Consider the following 24,451-nt stretch of genomic DNA (forward strand, 5'->3'; position numbering starts at 1 on the left):
TCATGCGGCCCGGTCTGGCGCAATCATCATCACCATCATTTGGCCTGGTTAACATTCCTGCCGTTCCTTTACATTTTCTCTCATTATCATCTTCATCATAAAAATCATCATCAGAATCATCATCTTCCCCATCACCGTCGAGCAATCCACCTCTGTGGGCACGCGCCACTACCATGAAGAAGAAGACGGGGAAGAAGAAGGAGGTTGTGGCATGCAACCGATGCTGTTGTGGTTTAGCTGAATACATGTCCTTGCGTTCTCGTCACTAGACCACAGCTGGAACTTACTTTCCGTGCCAAGGTTGATAGAACATTAATAAACCTGTACTGCCCTGCAAAGCTAATGTGAGGAACTTGATTCCGGAGTTCTTTTACGGCAACAACGGTAAATAGCATGGGTTATTAGGGGCGAAGCTCCTCTTGCTCGGGCCCTGTCCCGTCCCTCGTTGCTGCTGTATATATATACGGCACGGCACATTAATGATGATTGTGGCAGGATCCCCCTAGGGATTGGCCAACCAAAGATTGGCCGAAGAGGACAAAACGTTCAACGCGTTCGTTGCTATCCAACAAGGAGAAGAGGAAGAAGAAGAGGTTGTCGTTTGTCGCCTGCGAGCTCAAGACACGTACCGCGGGTACACGACACAAGACGCTCTGCAGAAGGCGACGGCCAAGGTGGCTAAAATGTCACACACCGAATTCGCCAACTTACCCATGGAGATTCTCATCGTCCAAAACAACCTCTACACAACCACCACAAACATCGACATCGTCGACGGGCTTGTCAACGGAGCGGTGGAAAGCTTGACGTGTCGAGTCTTTATATGATGTGCGGGTGAATATTTCACGGTTTTACCGATCAGCATTTTTGATTCGCTCCTCGGAATATTTTGTTTTGAACAGCAAGCCGCACAAATGTGCCCGCACAACACCGTGTCCGCGTTTCAGCGTGCTCAATTTTGCCGTGCTGCTGCTTGCCTACTTAACAGCATGGCTGCAGAACGGCGGGCATGCTTGCCAGAGTGCCCGATTGCCGGCAGGTCGACATTTCAGCGTGCCTTAATGATCCCGAAATCGATAAAGTACTAACGAAGTTATTACACTCAGTAATTGAGATTATAGCGTAGACTGCCGGTACTGAACCAAGCTCCCTTTCCAAGAACAACCTCAACGCCTTCACCATGATTGTGGGTCATCGAATTTACAGTAGCCCTGGTATCGCCAGAGTACGGCCATATTTTTTTTTCTGAGCGAGTAAGACAGTGAGTGAGTGCGTGCGTGCGTGCGTGCGTGCGTGCGCGCGCGCGTGTGTGTGTGTGCGTGTGTGTGTGTGTGTGTGCAGGAGAGAGAGAGAGAGAGAGAGAGAGAGAGAGAGAGAGAGAGAGAGAGAGAGAGAGAGAGAGAGAGAGAGAGAGAGAGAGAGAGAGAGAGAGAGAGAGAGAGAGAGAGAGAGAGAGAGAAAGCGTAAACTTTGCAAACTTTGCTTTGACAAACTGTAGGCGCTAATGGTGGTTGGGTGTCCCCCAAGTGGGGCGCCTCGTCTCGTCCGGGGAGCCCTTGTCCGCGTTGAAAAATAAAAAGAACTTTGTCTCGTATTTTGGCGTGTATTGTGCTTGCATATCATTGCCAGATGCGGTCAAGGTGCCTTACTAAATGTGCGCGCTCTTCTTCTTGCGCATGTGCAGCGCGCCGTGGTGTCCGAGCATCATCATCATCAACCGGGTGGGCGGGACCAGCTGTGTGACATGGACTCGTCGTCGCCGCCTCCGCCGTCGACGCCGCGGGACGCCTCCTCGTCGCCCGTGCCGTCTCGGGCCTCGCTCGAGCTTCAACTGGCCTCCAAAGACAAAGAGGTGCGGAGAGATCGAGACAGTACTGCAGGTGGACAAATAACGGAAATGTATCACTGTATTAAACCGGCTGAAGCAGGAAAGCTGAATCGGGTTGCCACACAGGATTAAAATAGTTTTTGTTTGGAGCGGTTACGTATGCACGTGCGCGTCAGGGAATAGATTGGTTGGTCACGTATGCACGTGCGCGTCAGGGAATAGATTGGTTTTGTCAGGAAGTAAAACTCGTCAACAAGAAGAGCTGAGGAAGCTGGTGCTTGGAAGCGCAGAATGTTTTTGAAAATTGAGCGACATTGTTAAGAATGTTATCTTTCAGCGCCATGTAGAAGACATAGCATCTCAAAATGTCTAGTGTTCAGGCTACCTCTTTTTTCACCCGAAATTTTGTTGTCAAACATACGAGCACATGAGTAAACTGGCCGCCAAGAAAAAAAGACCGGTGTTCAATCTAACCGGTTTTATAGATGCATTCTCTTCGCGTATTTGACCCCACCCCCATTCCACCCTCCCTTCTTTTTGCGCAGATATCTCAACTAGTCGAAGATATTAGGAAGCTGCAGTCGGCAGTCGATTCTCTAAAAGAGACAAGTGCCTCACAGGTAAGCCAATTGCGGTGACGTCAGTTGTTTTCCATTTTGTATATCGAGCTTCTTGCTTTAGCGGTATGAGCCTCGCAGATCTATTCAGTTGCTCCGCTTCTTTGGCTTGTCGCGGGAAGCTGCTGCGAGCTATCAGGGGCTTTGTTACGTTTCCTGCAAGCTACATTTCCTTCGTCTGTCGCAGATTGCTCAACTCGAAGAAATGCTCGCAGAAAAGTCAAGAATCATTCAGGAGCTTGAAGACCGGCTCGACAGGCAAAAAGATTACGACGACATTAAGACCGAACTGAGGTGAGTTGCCGTCGGTGATTAATGCTGGCTTACTTTATGACGTTGCACAACACTGCGACCCATACGAACGATTGCCACGCGCAATTTACCGTGTTTGGTGATGTTTAATCGTTTGCTGTTACTTTATACGTGCTATCCGCGGAGTTCTGAGGTATTTTCCTGTGAGTCCGCCATGCATACAAGACTGGGATCTTAATATTGTCTTGTGGCGTCTTACTGGGACAGATTTTTTTTAACGGCGCCATAAACGTAGTCAATTTGCGATGCTATAATGTGTGTTTTTAAGTCTCACTCGTCTCTACGGACCAATTTAAGCTGTGAACGTGACAAGGTAGGCTCCTTAGAGTCTGGTGACCCTTTCGATGCAGGAACCTGAAGATGCTGGAGGACAGCGACAACCCCAGCGACGACCAGGACGAGAAGCCTACGTTAGTCCCGTCGAACAACAACAACAACAACAATAATAACAACTGTGTCGATCTCGTGCTCTATGGCAAGCATCGAACGCGGCTGTCGCCTCCCCTCGGCAAAGAGGGTCGCGAGGACGCCGGCTCGCCAGGCTCGCGACTGCAGAACGTCGAGGCGTTCGGCTCGCTGCTGGGCGAAGAGATCGTGTCGTCGTTCTCGCGGATGCTCAAGAGCGAGCCGACGCCCATCGTGACGAGCCCTCCGGCGACGCCCAAGTCGGTGGACGCCGACGCCATGTCTACCGGCACCGACACGTCGACGGGGAGCGGGCGCGTAGTGGACGACGTCGCGGGGGCCGCAAACCCGCCGACCCCGGACGCGGCGGCCGCGGCGGGCGTGTCTCTGGAGCGGCTCCAGGACTGCCTTCGGCAAAACATGGAGCGGCACGCGTGCGAGGCCCTGAACACACAGAACGTGTCGCGCGCCGTGCGCGAGCTTCTGAGCGCGCACAATGTGGGCCAACGCATGTTCGCCCGCTTCGTGCTCGGCCTGTCGCAGGGCACCGTGAGCGAGCTGCTCTCCAAACCGAAACCCTGGGACAAGCTCACCGAGAAGGGGCGCGACTCGTACCGCAAGATGCACGCCTGGGCCTCGGACGACTTCTGCGTCTTCATGCTCAAGGCGCTCGTCCCCAAGAAAGGTACGCCCGCCTGCAGCCCTGCCGCCGCCCCCTTGTAGAGGGCACACGGGCCACGGAAAGGGTTACGAGTGTATATCGTGGGGAAGTTACTGGCCAGGCATAGGGAAAGTACGCACCTTCGGTGGGATTATTCTCTCGCCCAAGTATACGTCAACCTGGCACGTGAAGAGTACAATCGTGCATCGAGTACGTGCAAAGTACCGTACCAGTGGAAAAATCTCGTTATAACCTATCACTGCACGATTACACACATTTACAGACCATGAGCAACTAAATTCCACAAGGGAAGCTGTGCCTTTCTTTAGTTATGTATGTATGTATGTATGTATGTATGTATGTATGTATGTATGTATGTATGTATGTATGTATGTATGTATGTATGTATGTATGTATGTATGTATGTATGAAAGTATGTATGTACGTATGAACGTATGTATGTATGTATGTATGTATGTATGTATGTATGTATGTATGTATGTATGTATGTATGTATGTATGTATGTATTGTTCATTGGAAAGGGAAGATCCACCAACAGGCGTAAATTGTCTCGCCTAGGGGGCGGACACCGGAACGCTTGCTGGTGTAGGGGGGGGGGGTAGGGATAGGGAGTTATTTCTCTTTTTACCATATACGAGCACAGTTGGCTTAGGCCTTGTTCATCGTTCAGGCTTCGTATACACACAAGTTGGCTGCTTGAGCGGACCAAGGAACCATAGTTTAAAATGACTGCAGCAAATAAAGTATCAAAGACTAGGAGTATGATGCACGCAAAAGGTGAAATCCGGTCCTCACAACGCAGCAACAGCTTCTCTGGAACTATTGCAACGACGATGCAGGGAGCGACACCGGGAGCTCTCAACTTCTGCGCTCCTTTTTGTCACCCACAGCCAAGGAGTCTGGCGGATCGAGTGCGTCCAGTCGTCAGGAAGACGTGGCCGCCGAGGAGCGCATCGCACAGATTCTCAGCGAGGCCCAGCAGGCTATGACCATACCGCTGAACAAGGAGCGCAGCCCCGCGCCGCCTTCGTCGGGCGCCCAAAACGGCTCGGCCGACGACTCACACGCCGACAGCGACGCCGATGGCGACGGCAACAGCTACGCGGCCCCGACCACTCCGCAGAACCTGGCCAAGGACGCCGCCAAGCGGTCCAGCCGGAAGTACGAGAACGACGACATACCGCAGGTGAGAAGAACTGCTCACCGTTGTTGGTAGTAGTAATAGTAGTAGAAAACGTTGGACTGCTTCTATAACAGTCCTAGCCCTCAGAAACGCCGCTGCTCTATTACATCTAATGTAAAGGCGCTGCCGCGGGTAGAAGTTTGTTTCCAGGTTATATTTCGGTTTAATGCTGCGGAACATTATTCAATGGGAAGGAAGGAAACGACAGTATTGAGACGTCAACAAGGTTAAAGCAAAACACATGATTGTTCGTGCCTCCCTAGCGTCATGGGCAGGCCGGTAGACTAAGGAGGCATGCTCTGCGCGACTTAACAGAAGCGCACTCCTTACAACTTTTGAGAGATGCACTAGCGTGATGCGCCTACGTACGTCGCCTGGTACCGAGTTCACTCCGATGGCGGGAGGTTCTCGCGATTGCGTCACGGCGAGCGTTTCCTGAACGGGCACGACGACGGCGTCTTGATGCGCAGGAGATGGTTGCGCGCATCTACCAGGAGGAACTGGCCAAGCTGATGGGCCAGCGCGTGGAGGAGAGCTTCCGGCAGCAGCAGTACGACCGGACGCACGAGGAGATCCGCCAGGCGCTGTCCATCTACCACCACGAGCTGTCCCGGCTCTCGCAGCTCGCGCTCACTCCGGGACACGAGTTCGCGCGCTTCGGCGCTGCCGCGCTGCCCGGGGCCCTGCTTAACGGCGCCTTCCCGGGCCTGTCCCTGGGGCCCGAGCTGAGGGGGCCCGGAGCGGCTTCGGCCGCGGCTGCGGCTGCGGCTGCGGCTAGGGCCGCGGCGGCGGACTCGGCCGAAGCCATGCGCGCCGCCCACGACCACCAGCAGCCGCCCACATCGCAGCACCAGCAGCAGCACCACCACCGGCGCGCTGCGTCCCTGGCGGCACAGCTGGCTCCGCGGGATTGGCACAAGCAGCGCGGCGGCAACAAATACAGTAAGGACAACGTCACGAGAACACGCCCGCGAGGTCACCGCAAATTGCTGCCCATCTTCACCTCTTTGTCGTTCTCTCTTTTTTTTTTCGTTTTTAGCATCAAGTTTTTTTTTTCCTTTAGCAATGTAACAGTGTGTGAATACATACTCAGATAAAGGAGAAGCTACTTTAAGATTCGTCAGAAGCCGAGAAATATAGCCTCACCCTGTGCACATCAGCTGCAGCTAACACTTTTTCTTGCGATTCAGGGAGCGCTTGAAAAAGGGACCTAAGGGTTCCATGTTTTGTTAGCGGAAATTTATCCCCAGTACTGTGCTCGTTAACAACATAGCAGATACATTATTCATTCATGCGTTCCTCTGAATCAATGGCTAAACGACTCATTGAGAATATCGGAAGGCGTAAAAAGTACTGGTGGTGATAGAGACATATTTTATTCACTCCTGCTATTTTGTACCGGCGTATTAGGTTTGCTGAAGCGCAGCCGCCTGCAGGCGATCTGACTGTATGCTACGTGCGATTTTTCGGTATATTCCCATCATGTGGCTTCCGTTTTACCCTTACGTTCATTCGTTGAAGGTCCAGGAGTGTTTTCTTTGCAGACCTTATGGAAAGTATTTGGGTTGCAGCTCATTTTCATTAAGCTTCATTCTTGCCTGTTGTGTAGAGCTTGTAATCAGTGTGTTTCTGTTTCTTTCCCTTCACACCCGTGTAGGCAGCGCCTTCTCGCTGGTTCGGCCGGGCGTCAAGTTCCCGGGCTCGACGCCGAGTCCCCCTGGCGCAGGCGTGCTGGGCCTTTCCGAGACGCCGCCGGGCGCCGCAGCGGCCGAAGACCTGGGCTCTTCGCCTCTGCAGCGCATGCAGTCCATCACCAACTCGCTCCTCACGCAGAGCGCCGCGCCCTCCATGCCGTCGACCAATCAGCGCCAGAACAAGGCGGTGCTGCCGCCCATCACGCAGCAGCAGTTCGACCAGTACAACAACCTCAACACCGAGGAGATAGTCAAGAAGGTGAGCTCATATTCCGTGTTCCGTTACCGTTCTGCTCCTAGGTGTCTTCTCGTTTGCGTAATAAAAGGATTGATTCTAACGAGACAGCGTTGGAACTTCGAAGGTGGGGACAATCGACTGACAAAATTTTGAACAAGGAAGCGGCGTCAGTCCTATGCCAACGCTGCGACAAGAAAACGTGCCTTCGTCTTCGTCGGGGCAAGTCTGACGAAGGATAATGTGACGAAGGGACGTCTTCTTGCGGAAACGTTAGCACCGGACTGGGGTGACTGCCCTGTCCGAAGTTTTGTCCGTTGGTTCTAACGCCAAGGTAGCATTATTAACTGGACACCGTGCGTCTATCTCACAACTTTTACTTCCCTGTGCCTTGAAGGGAGCAAAGGAGCTCAGACTTTGACCGTGTGCGCAGGTGAAGGAGCAACTAAGCCAATACTCAATCAGCCAGCGACTGTTCGGCGAGAACGTCCTGGGCTTGTCTCAGGGCTCGGTGTCCGACCTACTGGCGCGACCCAAGCCGTGGCACATGCTGACGCAGAAAGGTCGCGAGCCCTTCATCCGCATGAAGATCTTCCTCGAGGACGAGAACGCTGTGCACAAGCTGGTCGCATCGCAGTACAAGATAGCCCCCGAGAAGCTCATGCGAACCTCGGGGTTCACCGCCGCCTCCAGCCCGCTCGGTACGTACGCCTCCTTCCGCTCTGCTTGTCCGTCATCGTGTCCGGAGATAACTTTACCTCGCTCACCCCACCATGCTAAGCTTACGATTCCTTCAGCACGGTTCACGGCCTCCATAGGTCTTATCTGGCCAACGAAGTTGTGGCCTGAGCAGAGAGAGAGAGAGAGAGAGAGAGAGAGAGAGAGAGAGAGAGAGAGAGAGAGAGAGAGAGAACTTTGATAAGAGCTGAAGCGAGCATGTGCAACTAATTAGCGAACAAAACAGAAAGAGTCACTCTATAACGTGTGTACTGGCAAGTTTGGGTGTTCAGGATCCACGTGTCGCGGTGCATGCAGCCGGTTCGAGCAAGCTGCCGGCGTCGAGCGCGGCGGCGAGAGCCACGGCCCGCGAACAAATGCCGTCGCATCGCAACAGCCACTGCGACAGCGCCGCCTCTTCACCTCTTCTGGGCAAGAGTCCCTTCAGCGCCTCGCCCGAGCTCCAGGTGGCGCTGATGCAGCAGCAGCAGCATCACCATCAGCAACAGCAGCAGCAGCAGCAACAGCAGCAGCAGCAGCAGCAGGACTCCCGCTTGTCGATATACGCGCCCCCCTCGAGCCCCACGGCCGCTTCCCGCAAGGGACACGGCGGCCACCACCCGGGCGGTCGGTCACTGGCCTACGTGCAGCCGTCCGTGTACGAGATGGCGGCGCTCACCACTGACCTGGACACGCAGACCATCACGGCCAAGATCAAGGAGACGCTCATGGCGCACAACATTGGCCAGAAGGTGGGTACAACCCCCCATTTCGTAAGGGGGGCGTTTTAGTTCGTACTGGTGTACAGTTGATGCAGTCCTTTTGCATGGGCTACGTAGTGGGGCAGGATAAAATCCCGCAGGCCCCTTTGGCGATGCGAAGGTAGATGTCAAAGTGATAACTTTCCGGTTTTTCCTTGGTGTTGCTGTTTGTTGGTGAGGAAGGTATTCAGGGCAAGACTGTGTAGACGGTCTGCGACTTCCTACAGATTTCGCGGCGTTTGCCTCTTTCCTCGGCGTTCGTGTGCGCCGCAGCACTCAATCAGCTGCTATTTGAATGGGAGTAGCGGCGGAGAAGGCGATGTGCAGCTGAGGAAAATTGAAAAAAGTAGAGGGCTCCGTGGATGCGTTGCAAAAAGTGCGGTGAAAGTCGCGTCAGTTCTAGCTGTTGCTAGAATTTTACCCAAGGATGTCCATGGAGTGTCAATGTTGCTTAGTTGCTACGGCTGTCTTTGTTAAATTTCGCGGCGTCCGCCGGCCTTCTTCGGTGTTTTCTTGCAAAAACACTGCGCTAAATTGAAATTACGAAGACGAAGGACGGCGGAACACACGATGCAGACTTACGAACACACGATGCAGACTTCGGTGTTTATTCGTCTTCCTCGTGCTGCTATCTGACCGGAAGTAGTGATGTATAAGGCGAGGCACAGAAGCGAAGCATATGAAAGGGCAGCCAGCTCTGTTTACACCCGAAGATGGGGGAACGGCTTCACAAAAAGGGGCTATAGAGGCTCTCTTGATTATTATTTCCTCTATGTACTTACAACACGTGTCTCGCCAGAGTCGGTCGGCGCATCGCAAAAATAAACATTTCAGCCGTTTTAATAGACTAGACATTTTACAGGCCAGCATACAAACTTACAAAAACTTCCTAATGGTGATCTGTCGCTTTAATATTGCTGTTATTTTATTGTTGAATAATCTATACCTATAATAATAATTACTCAACACTAATTCCACACCCTTCTAACACCCCAAAAACGGAAGGTGGTGAGGGCGTGACCTCCTCTCGCTCCTCCCACGGAGGTAGCGAAAGGGTGTTTGCACTGGAAGAACATGGGCGTAATCACGTTTGAACACCTTACTGACACCCATTTATCGTCGTTGTGGGTGATGTGGATGTAGATGCGTTTAGTGGCTATGTGGACATGCTCCCTAGCTCTTGACTTTAGTTTGCAGCAAAGAGTGCTGTAAACGACATTTGCTTGTGCGCCTGTTGCAGATATTCGGCGAGGCCGTGCTCGGGCTGTCTCAGGGCTCTGTGAGTGAACTGCTGTCCAAGCCCAAGCCATGGCACATGCTGAGCATTAAGGGCAGGGAGCCTTTCATCCGCATGCAGCTCTGGCTCAACGACCCGCACAACGTCGAGAAGCTGCAGGTCATCAAGAACGAGCGCCGGGAAGGTGAGCTGCCCGTACACTTGAAGCTTCTTCCCACTTCACTTGGCTACGCCGTGGAGCAGGACGTTGACCTCGACATGAAATAAAAGGGGCGGGATTTTGGTGACTATTAGCGCACGTTCGGTAACGTTTTCACTTTCCGTGCGCTCAATGCATCCATCTTACCCAGACAACTTGCTCTTGATTTTTCCAGTTTTCTAGCGCCACCTTGCGGTTAGCTTTGTGTTATACGTTAGAGCTTGAGGGTAACTGTGACTTTGTAATATGTGTGTGTGCGTGCGCGTGTGAGTGCGCGTGCGCGTGCGTGCGTGCGTGCGCGCGCGTGTGTGTGGAGAGAGAGAGAGAGAGAGAGAGAGAGAGAGAGAGAGAGAGAGAGAGAGAGAGAGAGAGAGAGAGAGGGGGGGGGGGGGTTGTAGAGTCTGGGTTATTTAGGCGTCTTGGGCTGCAGCTTGCCGGTGGGCTCGGCCGCTAGACCTTGCGTCATTGTATTTTACGTTAAGTTTTGCTGTTGTTACTGCCTCGTACAATGCGCAGCTTCCTTGACAACCCTGCTCAATCCCTGAGATGGATTGTAACGCACACCCTCGCAATTCTCGCAGCGAACAAGCGGCGCCGGACTCACGTGGACCTGGACGCGGCCCCGCGGCCGCTCGAGGCGCAGCCTCCTTCTCTTCCGGCCATGACTGGGAGCGGAAGCTTCCCGTTCGCGCCGCCGTCGTCCCCGTTCCCGGCGGCCAAGAAGCCGCGCGTGCTATTCTCGGACGAGCAGAAGGAAGCCCTGCGACTCGCCTTCTCCATGGACCCGTACCCGAGCACGGCCACCATCGAGTTCCTCGCCGCCGAGCTCGGACTTTCAGTCCGCACCATTACCAACTGGTTCCACAACCACCGCATGCGACTCAAGCAGCACGTGGTCTCGCCGGGTCCAGACGAGAACCAGCCGCGAGCCGAGCCGTCGCCGACGCTCCTTGCCCCGCCGGCCGGCTCGAGAGAGGGCGCCGCCTCGTTCGACCCGGCGCTCTTCCGGGGCCTCCTCGTCCAGAGGCTCGCCGAGATGCAGGGAGCTGCCGACAAGTGCGGGCCTGCTGCGTTCGGTGGGTCCAACAGCGGTGCAGGCAACAGCAGCGCTATCAGCCTGAATGCCTACAACAGCTACTCGCCATCGTCGCAGCAGGGCAACGACGAAGGCACGCTGGACCTGAGCATGTCGAGCCAAACGTCGTCGGGGCGTAAGACCTGGGGACGCGGGGGCGGCACGCCCACCGAAGACCTGGACGACTCTAACTTTTCCCAGGATGAGCAACCTGCCGGCAGCGACCGCGACTCGCTGAAGGAAGAAAGTCTCGTTTCGCCTACAATGGCCCCGCGAAGCATGGCCAGCGCGATGAGCCAGCACAACAGCCACAGCAGTCGACGGCGGAAACCGGCGGCTCCCAAATGGGTGGACCCGGGTCTGTCGCCGGACTCGGACGACGCCGAAGACGACGAGACGGGAACCCATGGGGACGACGACTGTGGTGCGCGAAGAGGCGACGGAGAAAGCACCATCATCAACGGGGTCTGCGTGCGCCAGACGGCCGGAGACTTCGGCCTGCGCCTCCACGAGACCGTGCGGGTGGACCCAGTGGCGGCGTCTGACGACGCGTCGACCCGCAAGACATTGGAGAGGGAAGACATGGAGGAAGATGACGACGAAGAAGAGGAAGAGGAAGAAGAGTCCGCGCTCGAGCTGTGCACGACCACCAAGAAGCAGAGTAGCGCGAGTGGCGATGGCATCCGAAAGTTGGAGCAAAGGCTCGATCACCGCGGCGAGGAACGCGGCGAGGACTGGGAGTTTTAAGATTCGATCATTGCGATGCAATTCACCCCGAGTTGAATCATAGCGCCACTGATGTCTGCGCAACCACCTATACCGTGTTATAAAGCTACCGTCAAATCTCTCAAGCTTACCAGCTGTGAATGTTACGGCTGGAACACGGTGCACATCCCAGCCGCAAGCAGGCCACAGGGACTATATCGAAACCCCTCTCCTGAACTGTGAGGCATGAATAGCTCACCGCCGAAAAGGAAAATTATTCGGAAACACTTGTCGTCGACAGGGTTGCCCCGGCCGGCCACCAGTCTGTAGGCTGCGCGACCGACCCAATCAGGGCCCATCACTTTTTATAGCACACTGCTTCAACGCTGTTCCGCAACTTCGAAGGTCGAAGGAAATTCGGTGCGAGCGGCTGAGTGGTGCGACCGTATCGAGGACCTTCCAGACGGACTGAAAACCCTGTGCGATGAACACTGGCGACGAGTGGACGAGGCAGAGACTATGTGGCAGCCCTTCCAGCCTGCCCTGGGCCGCTTTGAGCCGTCGCTTCTTCTTCGAGCCCGGTGCAATGTGGCCTTAACTCTCACGCTTTTCGCGTCTCTTGTTTGTGTTGTTACTCTTTCAGGCATTGACGTATTCTATGAGACTTGTGCGCGTGCGAGCCAGACTCTGACGGACCCGAGTGTTATGTCACAATGAGCTCCGAGCGCAGCCAAGCTGTCTTTGTGTGTGCGCTCAGAACCTGAAGTCTGGAAGCGTTCGCTGCTTTTGCGTTGGTGCGGTTTTATCACTTGTTGCGATGTGTTTCTTATAGTTTGTGCATAGGATGACACTGTTGTCGCGTCAGCCTTACAAATCGCGTTGACCCGGGTGTCGGATTGTAGTGGGCCAGGTTTTTTCGTATATGTCAGCCCAGCGTTTTTTTTATGAACAAAGAGGCATTTTGTGTGGTGCAGCGCACACGCAAAAGCACCCGCTGCTGATGCGGTGACATTTGTTTCTTCGTTTCTGCTTGCCAGAGAATGTCGTCGAGTTTTGTATTTCGCGAGCACCTGTTGAATATAATGGCTGACCAAAGGTCTCACAGAACCCACCAATCGTAGCAGCTTCACTTTCGCCCTAGATGTGTCGCTGAGACGCCCGGCATTTGCCGCCACAACTTTGTGCAATTCAAAATTCGCACAACTTTGGTGCTTCGTATGTAGATATGGAGACATCTACATTTGCTGCTCAAATTTTTTTTTCCAGTGAATGTAGCACTGATAAGCTATACAAATTAAGTTAATTTATGCCAGGTTACTGTAGACCTCATCAAATTTCTAAGCACGAAACAGGGCTCAAAAAGGAAGCTTTGGATCGGTTACGTTCGTGGCTTGATGGGAGCTTGGAGTACCTAATTTTTAAATTCGGCATTATCTGTAAATAGGGAGTGTTTAAACATCGGTCAAGGTCGATATCTTGGTTCTTGGTATGCAAATTTTTACACCCAGCCATGCGGAATCCAGACTAAGCCCAACATTAGGAGTTGAGAATGCCTTTGCCGTAAACACATAAAAAAAACTGTTTCTTCGGTGGCAGAATAAATAAAAACACATTCATTAACTATGGTCAAAAAAACATTGCTGAGCTAATGAAAATATTTCCAGCGCAAAGCCAAAGACATGCATAGAATTTTTATTACTGGGTCTTGTTGCCGATTCCGGTTTTTGAACAGGTGAGCCGACGACGTCCGTTTGCCGATACCATTGTTTTGTAACCCAGGAGTGGAGTATGTTGTTTCGGAGCTAGCGGTATTTATTTCCTCCCCATTTTTTTGGACACAGTCACGCCTTTTTTTAATCGCCTAGTCCCTCATGTTCTGTACTCTGTCCGCTGTCAACATGTGCTAGTCCCACCTTTCGCCCAACAAACAAAGACAACCGCTAATGCCTTCCCGGAAATAAATGCATGGTCTGGTGTCGGCTTCATGCATGATAAGCCAGAAAAAAAAACGGCCTCTTAAGTTGAGTTGGAGGTGCGGTAGTATCTCGTTCTTTTACTCAAGTACATCGTTTACGTCATACTAGACGCAATTGGGGTTTTGCGCTTGCACAAAATTGCGAAGATGAAAAGAAAAATGGACATTGACGTCGTTTGAAGAAGTTCGAAGACGTCTTTGCTTTACACTTATCTATGTAACTGACGTTGAGACGTAAGCGCCAGGTTTCGTTAACGTTGTTTGAGGCGTGCTCTGAAGATCCAACGAAGAAATGCGCGTATTATTGGTAACATGACCACAAATGAGGGAAAGGTATTTATTATTCATGTTGCAAAAGAAGCAGAGAGCGAATGGTTTCCAAAAAACAATTTTATTCCACCAACAAGCCATGTGTTAAAGGCTATTAATCCACTTTTGTTGTCATTTGTTACATGCGCCGGCAGGCACTGGGAATTGAATACGCAGATAGTTTGTTTTGAGCCTATTTGTGATGGAGCAGTCTATTTTGACATGTGATAAGTGCTTTGTGCGTGTGAAGTAGGAACAGTGTGTTTGATACAAGCAGTGCTTCGTCGAATCAAGCCCTCGTAGGCTATAGAGAATAGACCCCCGGTGAAAGTGTATATACGGTAGGCTTCATTTGTGCGTTCAGCGCATTTCCGGCCCAGTAGTCCCTCCTCTGACAGCTTGAGCGGCATGTTCCGACCTGGGGATACGCCTGTTGTGACTCATCTCTGCTGCGTCTGCTAGACACTGTCGTCGGCCTTACCAAATTTTCTTGAGGTGCTCAATTCTTTCTCGTCAGCCCGCCCCGCCCAATTCTTATAGAAGGCAAAGAACGATTGGGTTCTAATGCTCTATGAGTGCCCGAAACCTTGTGCCCTGTCGTTTATTCACGGAATTCACGAAACCGGGTTTTGGATTGAGGGATTTATTCATGTTAATGGTAGTGAGGTACCAGCAAAAACTGGATTTCTATTGTCGCTAGATTAGAGAAAACCACACTTCAGTTCTTTTTTTTTTCAATTTCTCATGCAAGTGCACCTACCCTGCTCGTTGCAAGCAGTAGGTTTCCGCCCCTCACGGGAAGACTTAATTGCTCAGTTCAGTTTTCATACTCGAGAAGTGCCAAGGTGCGTGTATTAAAAGCATAAAATGAAATGCTCCGACGCTACCACTTTAACTGCTAGGGGAAAAAAAAAGAAATCTCAAGCGAGAGGGCACAGGAAAAGGTTGTTAGCTGGGCGCCCTGCACTAAGCGAACGATGTCTCCTTGACATTTCTTAACCCCGCTTTATCGGCCATCCCCAACCTTTCTATCACTTACTCAACACCCTCAGTGGTTCGAAAAGCAAGGTTATCTACAGCCGACGTTGTTCTCTATTTATCTCGAGCGTGCATTCAATGCTTCCTCGAGCTGCACACGTGCGCGCATGCGCCGACGGGTGTCTGTTGACTCTGAACCTCGAATGGCGCTGCCACCGCAATGAGAAGACCGCGCCTTCTCAAGCACCCCACGCTTTGGGAGTCTGACTCCCCGTGTCGATAGCTGTGCGTGTGCGCGTGTTGAATGATTGAGTGAGTACTCGTGTATGTGGCGTGTCTGTTGTGCTCTCTACGCGTCTTTTCTCGCGGAGACTGTGAGGGAAGGTTGCTTCCGACTTTTGCCCACACCCTCATCCCCGTTCATTTCGCACATGCAAGGGTCGACGGACGTTATAAGTGTAGATAATATTATGTATACATAAATATATAAATATATATACCAGGAAGATATGTGTACATATATAAATATAACTACGATGGAGCAGTGTACCATACTACGCTAAAGCCTACAGCAACCGAGCGCGCGTCCACTGGGGTTGTGTGCGTGTGTTGGAGTGTTCACCGGTGGCAAGCTCTTTTGCACGCGCGATTTGGGCGATGGGCCAACTGGCCTTGCCAAAACACCAATGCGGGCTAACTTTCTGGTGGTGTTTTTATTTCATTGTGCGAACTTCAAACCCACTCTTCGTGGTGCTGTAAATCAAGCGAAGGAACCGGAAGAACTTTTTAGCAGGGCGAGAAACAAAAAAAAAAAAAAGAAAACATTCTTTCCTAAACCCATTCAGCTTCTTCGGCATTTCTTCCCTGACAACTTCCCAAACTTATCCCTGACGGCTCCTCCTTGTACATACATACCGCCTTTCTCCGGTATTTACATGATTATATCATATACATACATATAAATATAGTAGATGCATATAGCGTAGTAGAAGTGAGGCTTTCGTTCTGCCAATCCCCGAGCCGGCTCTACAAAAGAAATCCTCGTTTTTGCAATGCCCCCCTCCACGTCCACGCTCCTCACTCAAATTTTCGAGTAAAGTAAAAACAAACAACAAAAAGCGAAAATTACCCTACCTGGAAGTTAGAAGCCTCGCGTAAATAAGCCGGTGAATACCTTTCTTTTTTCATCTAAACGCACACACACACAAGCATGAACAGCCTGGAAGTTAGAAGCCTCGCGTAAATAAGCCGGTGAATACCTTTCTTTTTTTATCTAAACGCACACACACACAAGCATGAACAGCATAATTTGCCTGTTTCCACGCTCACAACGGACGCCTCGTCGCAGCCGCAAAGCCTTTCTTTCCTTTCTACAGACAGGCCGAATCGATGCAATTGAATTACAAGTGGCTTGGGCGAAAAGAAATCTCCGCTTCTGCTTCTTTTGTTGCTGTTGTTATGGTGAATAGGAGTGTGCGATTTATGAGAAACGTCAGTCATTGCTACGTACCCGCCGCTGGTGTACATGATATGTACGCGTCTCGTATAGTGCGTCCGATGTTGTACGCAGTGGTCGGTGCTTCTCTCAAAAATGTCGGAGACTTTTTTAAGCGATTCCCCCATTTATTTGGACAAATGGCAGTTGTTGTGCCCGTGGCTGGCTAACCAAGCTAACCGCACTCGCAACACGAGCGGCCCGATGTATTCGCCGTTTCTGAATGTGTATAGGAGCAATGATCAAGGAACGAGTCGAACCATTTAAAGGTCTCGCGCTCGTTTTTGAAAGTTTAAGAACACCTTTGCAATGCAGTAACCGGAAAGCCATAGCCTGGATTGTCAGATCTGGTAATTCTGTGCAAGTGTAGCAGCGTGGAACGTTTAAATTGTCTTTTTTTTTTTTCTGTCCATCGTTTGCTCTTTCCAGTCTCCCTTTCTTCATTCGTGTGGAATATGTGATACATCAACTGCCACTTGTGTGTACATTATACATACATATAAATATATATATATGAATCTACATGCATTATATCTCATTGCTTGTTGCCTTCCATGAATGTATACACACACACTCATGAGAATTCATCGACCGTGTGAATGAACCGAGTGTCGGCGGATGCGGCCCGGCGGGTCGGACATGTACGGCCGGACCGCCACCAAGCCGCCGAGCGTACCGCAGCGAAAACCAAATCACCCTTTTCTGGTATCGACGCGTCTGCCTGGACGCCGCCCTGTCTTTTTTCTTTCTGGCGTGTTTTGAATGATACCCTCTTTTTTTATTGTTTGCATTATGAAAGCAGACGTGCTGCCTCGACGTTGTGGTTCGTGCGCGATACACGGTTATGCCTTCCCCTGTGATGCCACTCGCGTTCATTGTAGTCTGCTAAGTAGCAGACGACACCAACTCCCTTGTCCCCCCCCCCACCTTCCCCCACGACTTCGTGCAATGTAATTTATGAGACATCATCTTCCAGCGTTGAGGTTTTTTTCACATTCATACGTCGGTCGCTCACTCGCATTGTTTTATTCCAAGAACCAAAGGACCCCTTGTGTGCCGTTTTGTCCTCGCGTGCCGTGCGTCTTTATTAATGGGGTAACGGCTCAGTCCCCCCCGTTCGTCTGCCTCACCGCGCAATTTGTCTACCCCGCCCTCTACTGTGGCGCCATCTGAGAGGCATACGAAGCACTTTTTTCTTACCTGTGTTTGCGTGCTTTCATTACCAGTGTGGCTGACCCCCCTCTGCTGGCTATCCTTTGCTGCCCCACCACGGCCCGTCTGCCCGCACGTGATTTTTTTAATGATTTCTCGAAAAAAAAAGCAGCAGCGGATGCGAGAGCTGTGTATGTTTGATAATAAGAATTCATATTACTATTTTTATTCTACTTTCAAATAATAATAAAGTTGATCTTTGCCCGTGTCTCTCAAACACCCGAGTCTTTGTCGTCGTCGCCGTCCCGTTTCTCCTCTTGCCTGCTTTCTTTCGGAAGCAGCTTGAGAATGGGAAGCGAAACTACAGGGGGGAGGCTGGTAAAAAAAAAAGTGCGGGGCGCGACACCTTAGAAGTTTTCTAAAACTGACCGGTAAGTGGTAATGCCGCAGAACCGGGGTGCAGAAGGGATGGAGATGGCGCTGCTAATACGTAACTCAGTTGCTTTAATTGATTAGAAGAGCAGCGCAACGGTGCTGATAAATGCTTTCGTTTTGTCCTTCGTGCTTGAAAGCACAGCGAAAGCATGTTTCTAGGCCGGTTTCCGATGCTATAGCGGACGCCGGCATTTACACCTCTAGTCCCCGTATGCCCAGGCCGCGCCGGCGAATGTTCACGAACAGTACGCGTGCGAGAGGGGAAATGCTGGCTGGGAAGGGGAGGGGCGCGAAAAGTCGAGGCGCTGGAAAATGAGGGGAGGGTGTGTCGTTCGCAGTGGTCGCTGCATTACGGTGTTCGTGTGTGCGCAAAACGCCGTCTTGAAAGCTGTGAGAGAGTGATATTCACCTCAAAACACCTTTTGGGGTGTTATTGATAGCGTAGACAAAGCTAGGGTACAGGGTATTACGACAATAAATGAGCATCTATGACAAAATTTTCTGAGCAAACCGCTGCTCGGTTAGGGCTCAAAATTCACAACGAATGGTTGCGGACAAACCGTTCGTCCTTTAACGTTTACACCCGGAAGGGAATAATGTGGTTGCCAGTACTCTTACTCGTTCAAAGGACAAACCGTTCTTCTCTTTTGCCTTAGTATCTCCCAGGCTGCCTTTTCGTCTGCAGTGAAATATTTCATACACGTCACAAGCACAGACATCCACGCATGCGATAACAGTAAAATGCGAACAAACCAGGACCATGAAGAAATAATCTCGAATCTGATTTCGGAAAGCTGAGTAATCTGGCAGAGCAGACAACAAACGACGCGAAAGCAGAATTAAAAAAGGAAACCACGTTTTGATTGATTGTAGGGTTTAACGCGCCGACGCAACGCAGGCGATGAGGCGCGCCGTAGTGGAGGGCTCCGGATTAATTTTGACCACCTTGGGATCTTTAACGTGCGCCGAAATCTCGCACACACGGGCGTTTTTGCTTTTCGCCTCCATCAGAAAAGCGGCCGCCGCGGCCGGGAATCGAACCCGCGACCTCGTGGGAAACCAAGTTTTATAGGTATTGGTAGCGATAGATTGGAAGCCAGGGACGAACGAAAGCAGATAAAAAAAACAGGGTTTATTAATTGGTAACGATGGTTTAGCAACGAATCCAGGGACCGTCGCTGACGGGGGTGTCACGCTGCAAATAGTTAGTGGCCTAAGACACGCAGGCATTTTACTTCTTTGTTCAAGTTTAAGTTGAACTTGTAAATATTCTGTATATAATTTTTACGTAAATATACAGCTAAAAAAATCCGCTCCAACGATTGCCGTAGGAGCATGAATGCCACGCCACGAGGCACCACCTCAGATGACAGGAAGGACTTCTACTCACAACATCGGTTCAGATGCCCGTTGTAACGAAATAAAGACGAAAATCCGTTTTTGATATCCTGCCGCCGCATTTTACTCCTTCCTACGGTGAGCCGCCATCGCGCGTTTCGTTCGGCGTACCGCAGGTGGTGCCGCTATTCCGCGTTGGTCATAAACGCACTATAAAAGGCCCTGAGACATTTCCCGCGGCGATACGAGTGTACGTATCGCTTGGTGGACGGATGAGTCACTTGGTGGACGGATTTGCAAGTACGGAGAGCAATACGCCTATTTGTGACCTTGAACTGCTGCATCCAGCCTTTTAAACAAGACAGTTTAGACAGTTAATGCCCAACTTCAAACTGCCACAACTCATTACTGGCCAACAAGATCAAAACACAGGCAACGCGAATACCATATACCTCTCAGGTTTCAAGGAAGCGTCTGCCCAGATCAAATTCGTCAAACGATCAGCGCGAAAGTCCCGTGCACTCAACACACCACATCCCACTCACAAAGTTGGCTCTACTGACCGACACAAGAAAACGGGGGCCCCGGCCGCGTCAAGTAGTCCGCGGTCGTTGAGTTTTAGGCTCCCAATTTCACCCAGTAGACACAAACAGGCTTCTGATTAAGAATTACAGCATTAAAAGGACATGTGAAAACACTGAGATGATCGGATAAAGCTTACCCCATTCTACTCTGTTGACCACAACTGCAAAGCAGCCAAATGTCTATACTCAATTTACGACAGTAGAATCAAGAGTCAGCCTTACCCAATTTCAGGCTACGCGCTAGACGCGCGCGATTAATCTGACATTGCGATATGCTTTGGCGGAAAGGTATTTATTCGATAATAACGTGTAATGCGGGTAAACAAAAAGAATGGTAGTTCAGCGCTAATTGGCGCAACTTCAGTCGAAAGAGGACCTCCCAGTGGCCCGTACGGTCAGATTGTCTATACCGGCGGTTTCGAGTCAAGAATCTGCAACAAACATAAAACAAAAATGCTCCATTTTAATAGAAGTAGAGCGTCCTAAATCAGTGTTTCAAAGTTTCAAAGTTTATTTTAAAAAATACAATAATGTGCGATTACACAATGTAAGTGCACAAGAAGAGGTAAGGAACCGCGGGCGGGACCTCCTATGCTTCTACACCATAAATAGCGAGCATGTAGAAAGACATAGTTGGAAGTTAGCAATCCATTAGCACGTAACGGTAAAAAAAAATTAGTGGCGATACAGAAACATCAAAAGCAAACAATAGGAAAGTATACATACAATATGGCTCAAATCTATATACTGCACACGTTATTGTTACGCCAAACCGAAGCGCTAAAGAGGGAGGGGGAGAGAAGTAGCAGGTGAAGACGATTAACTGGAAGTGCACCCTGTTGCGACCGGGAAGGCCGACCCGAGCCGAGCTCCGTCGCCTCCGATATACGTTTGGTAGCGTGGTGTGAAGCGAGCGGCCAGCCGCTGTTGCACCCGGGAAGAAGTCCAGAAGCTGTAGGCTAACGTAACTGTTTACTTCATAGCGAGAGGTGAGCCGAAGAACAACGCCTCAACGGGTGAGGTTACAGTACAGTATTCGAGCAGAGTGACAGCAATGATTCACTGCTCAAACAGGAATGGGTTATAGCGCTTGAGCGGGGTCTATTTATACCCAAAGCGCTAACGGTCGAAACAGCGTTCCCTCTAGATTGTGCACACGCCACGAACGTCACAGACACACACAACACTCTTTCCAGAGTTCGTGAGCAGTCGGTAGTAGCGGCGCACGCTGAGTCCGAGAGAGGGGAGAGAGGAGGACTCCGCTGCAAACGCGGGGCTTCCGTGTCCTTGGGGCGCGTTGAGACGTGCTTCGCCGGGCCGGCAACCGTCGAAGTTTGAAACGCGCCGAAAGCGAAGCGTCGAAGTTTGAAACGCGCCGAAAGTGAAGCGTCTGACCAGGGCTTGTCGAGACGTGAAAACATGAGTCACCGACACGGTGGGGCTTGTTTGAAAGGCGCGCGTAGTGGCTTCGCCGCACAGCGGAGGAGTGATGAGACGAAGCCCAGCGACGGGCTCAGTCGTAACAACCCTTATACCTTTCAGCCCAATCTCACAGAATATGCGGGCCCATGAACTAGCGCGTGAAGCAGCCGTCTGTGGACATTTTGTCCCCATTCGCTCGAACCATCGCCTAGGGCTTCAGTAGCACATTCTTTTTGGGAAGGAGGAGGCGAAGGATAGAATCCCGATGGTCCATATTTTTTATGGAACAGGAGAACGAAGTCTGTATCGTAAGTTGCATCGCCGCTAAGTCACAGATGGGCGTGTTGCTTCTCCGTGACGACTACCGGTGTGAAATTCGCCTTGCCCGCGTATCATGCAGGCATGCAACTACACCGTTTGATAATTGGTTTCGGGAACGTCAGTTGCTCCAGACATGAAAGGAGCAGTGACCCGCTTTCCTGCTTTTAACAGCAAAGCTGTTGAGCAAATCGTTTCTGTATGGTGTCCGCAGTTTAAAATAGCCCGCGTGCCTCACGCGCACGTTCGTCAAGCCAGGTATACCCACATAGGGACATTGGCCAACGACGGCCACAAAAAGAAAGAAGAAGAAACTCCTGCGTCCGCTGTATCGTGACAACACTTGCTTAAAGCGAGAAAGACACGCTATAGCGTACGCCCCTAGTTCGTTCGTTCTCGTGTCGTCATGCGCATGCTCCCTGTACTGTAGAAGAGCCGTGACTTAAATGTCGAAGCTGCTGTAGGTGATCAATGACTCCACATGGCCCGACCGCGGATAGTTTGCACGGCCGAGGGGGAAGACGCCGCTCGGCTTCGAGAGGTTCGGCGTGCAAATCATCCGCTAGAGACGATGCGTGGCGCTTGCTGAGTGGCGTACGAAAACGTCGACCCAAACGACGAGCTCACCCGAGCCTTGCTCAACATATGGTCATTGAAATGCCATGACTACAACGCCAACCACGACACCACTACGATACTAAAACTCAACTTTGTGTCCGTCAATGGTCACCCACAACAGCTTCGCCATTTAATTTTTGCGCGTGAGTGCAAGCTTCCCTGAATTTTTCTCCCAGAGAAATCCGTGGAGCAGCCCTAAAGTACGCACCTGTTTGGCGGCAGTGATCCGTGCGAAGGGCTCTCCTGGATCGCAGACGCCGCCGTAGTCCTCAAGATCCGCGTGGTAAAGCGCCACGCACACGGCCGGATAATCGTCCAGGATCAACGAAAGCTGCGCACAAGGAGGAAGAACGTCTGCGTACTTGTATAAAGTGACAGCGCTCAGTGTGAGAGACAAATTCCTCAATTTAATAAGAAGAGGAAAGTAAGGTGGCACTATAATTAGAAATTGTGCAATAGCGAAAGCCAACCTCACGAATAAAAGCCGAATGTAGCCGAATGTGAGCCAGAAGCAGGTTCGGCAAGAACGTGTGGACAATGGACATCCGTTCGTTTTTTAGAAGTCGCGGAAGTACAGTGTGTCATAAGCGGGTCACAGGACAGCCGCACCGAAGGTGCATGCAATCGCACGGATTGTTCGACCGGGAAGAAAGAAAAGAAAGAAACGCAAGTCTGCATATGGCGCTAATAACAAAACAAGAACGGCGTGTCAGGCTCTTTCCATCGGCTCCTCTAGATGCTCGGACTGCTTCCACAGCGAAACAGGGCAAACCCATAATTCCTCACGCAGCTCACAGGAGTACTGACACGAAAATTTTAAGATCCATTTTTATTGCTTTTATTGATGCTTAATGGTCTGGCGAACCCGACACAGCACTTTACATACTTTGGCGTGCGGTAATTAATTGGATTGAATGGCCTGAAAATCGTTCGCTTCACGCTGTATAAGCACGCTTTGTTACTAGTGTATCAGATACCGATAGAGTAACAGCATTTGACAGTCGACCAACTTGCTGTGTTATTTGTTTAAATATAGCAGTTTTTTGGTAGACCGATTCGTACCTGTGTATTCACCACGTACCAAATTACTGACGTGATAACGATACGCAATCATTGAAGCAAAAAATCGATTGTGACAGTATACTCGGTAAACATAGCTGCACAAGCCCTCGGCAGCAAACTAACTACTGCCTATCTACTGGTAACGCCGCCAAAAACGTGATTTTACCGCAGAAACCAGCATGGCCTGGTGACCAGGGCCATTCGAGCTGCAGCTGGTCATGGCATTCCGGACTAGGGACGCCACCCACCATGGATGACTGAGAACCATCCCGCGCTCCTTCCTTCCCATTCAATGGGAGCAATAAACGTTTTTTTCTCCTCCTCCTATCTGAGGTACATATTTACTTTGTACGCCCAACAGTATATACTAGATTGTTGCTAATAATACACTAGCATTTGCAATCTGTCTAATATCATGTTTCTGTACGTGTTAGTGTTTACACTCAACAATAAATGGAGCATGCACTAAAAAATACAAAGCTGAACAAACGTCCAAAGTTCGGGTCACTGGGCGTATTAATGGCATTTTCTGTAAACGTACGTGCAAAGTCTCATAACTGCCCGATATTATTAACAGCATGGTACGTAAAGTGAATTGTTTTCGATAATGTGCGGACAGAGCAGGACTCGCCTTCTTCCGGAGAGTGGTGACGGTATCGAAGGCTTCCAGGCGTGCCGACTGCAGCTGCGTTCCGGCCGGCACCTCGGCGTAATTGCCGATCGCCGCTTCGGCATAGTGCACGAGCCTTTTCTCCCGGCAGTGCTGCAACGGTGTGTACCTTGTCTACATCAACTGCACGTGACTCATGAATGGAGCTCCCGGAGTGGCGTTGTAGCCTGCATATACGCTTATTCCACAGCCCGCCTTTCTTTAATGCGAGTAATTTGTGGTTATTAGTCTAGTTTTAAAAGGGGCCCGTCTTTAGTTCCTTTTATTGGAAGCAAGCTCGAATGCGCCGTAACAATGGATGTTGGGTAAGAAGTGTTCCCACGCACACACGCGCACATGCACACACACGCGCCCATGCACACGCATGCACACACATGCACAAGCACACGCCCACACACCAACAAGCACACACGCGCGCACGCGCACACACACCGAATGGCCGAA

At 51.0% G+C, this 24,451-nt stretch overlaps 1 protein-coding gene across 1 annotated transcript in view; it reads left to right on the plus strand.

Moving 5' to 3' along the window:
- Ct (homeobox protein, cut) overlaps positions 1-17,837 on the plus strand; it is an 845,317-nt gene extending 827,480 nt beyond the window's left edge. Inside the window, 11 exon segments of the mRNA XM_077676505.1 lie at positions 1,685-1,852; positions 2,374-2,448; positions 2,633-2,739; positions 3,108-3,847; positions 4,736-5,031; positions 5,499-5,970; positions 6,686-6,981; positions 7,391-7,658; positions 7,993-8,426; positions 9,676-9,856; positions 10,453-17,837. Coding sequence (XP_077532631.1) covers positions 1,685-1,852; positions 2,374-2,448; positions 2,633-2,739; positions 3,108-3,847; positions 4,736-5,031; positions 5,499-5,970; positions 6,686-6,981; positions 7,391-7,658; positions 7,993-8,426; positions 9,676-9,856; positions 10,453-11,693 — 4,278 coding nt within the window. The 3' untranslated portion in view covers positions 11,694-17,837.
- Positions 17,838-24,451: the final 6,614 nt, after the last annotated feature.

This window comes from Haemaphysalis longicornis, unplaced genomic scaffold (genome assembly GCF_048455015.1).
Source record: "Haemaphysalis longicornis isolate Haplotype H1 unplaced genomic scaffold, Haemaphysalis longicornis Haplotype H1 scaffold_7, whole genome shotgun sequence".
NCBI classification, from domain to species: domain Eukaryota; kingdom Metazoa; phylum Arthropoda; class Arachnida; order Ixodida; family Ixodidae; genus Haemaphysalis; species Haemaphysalis longicornis.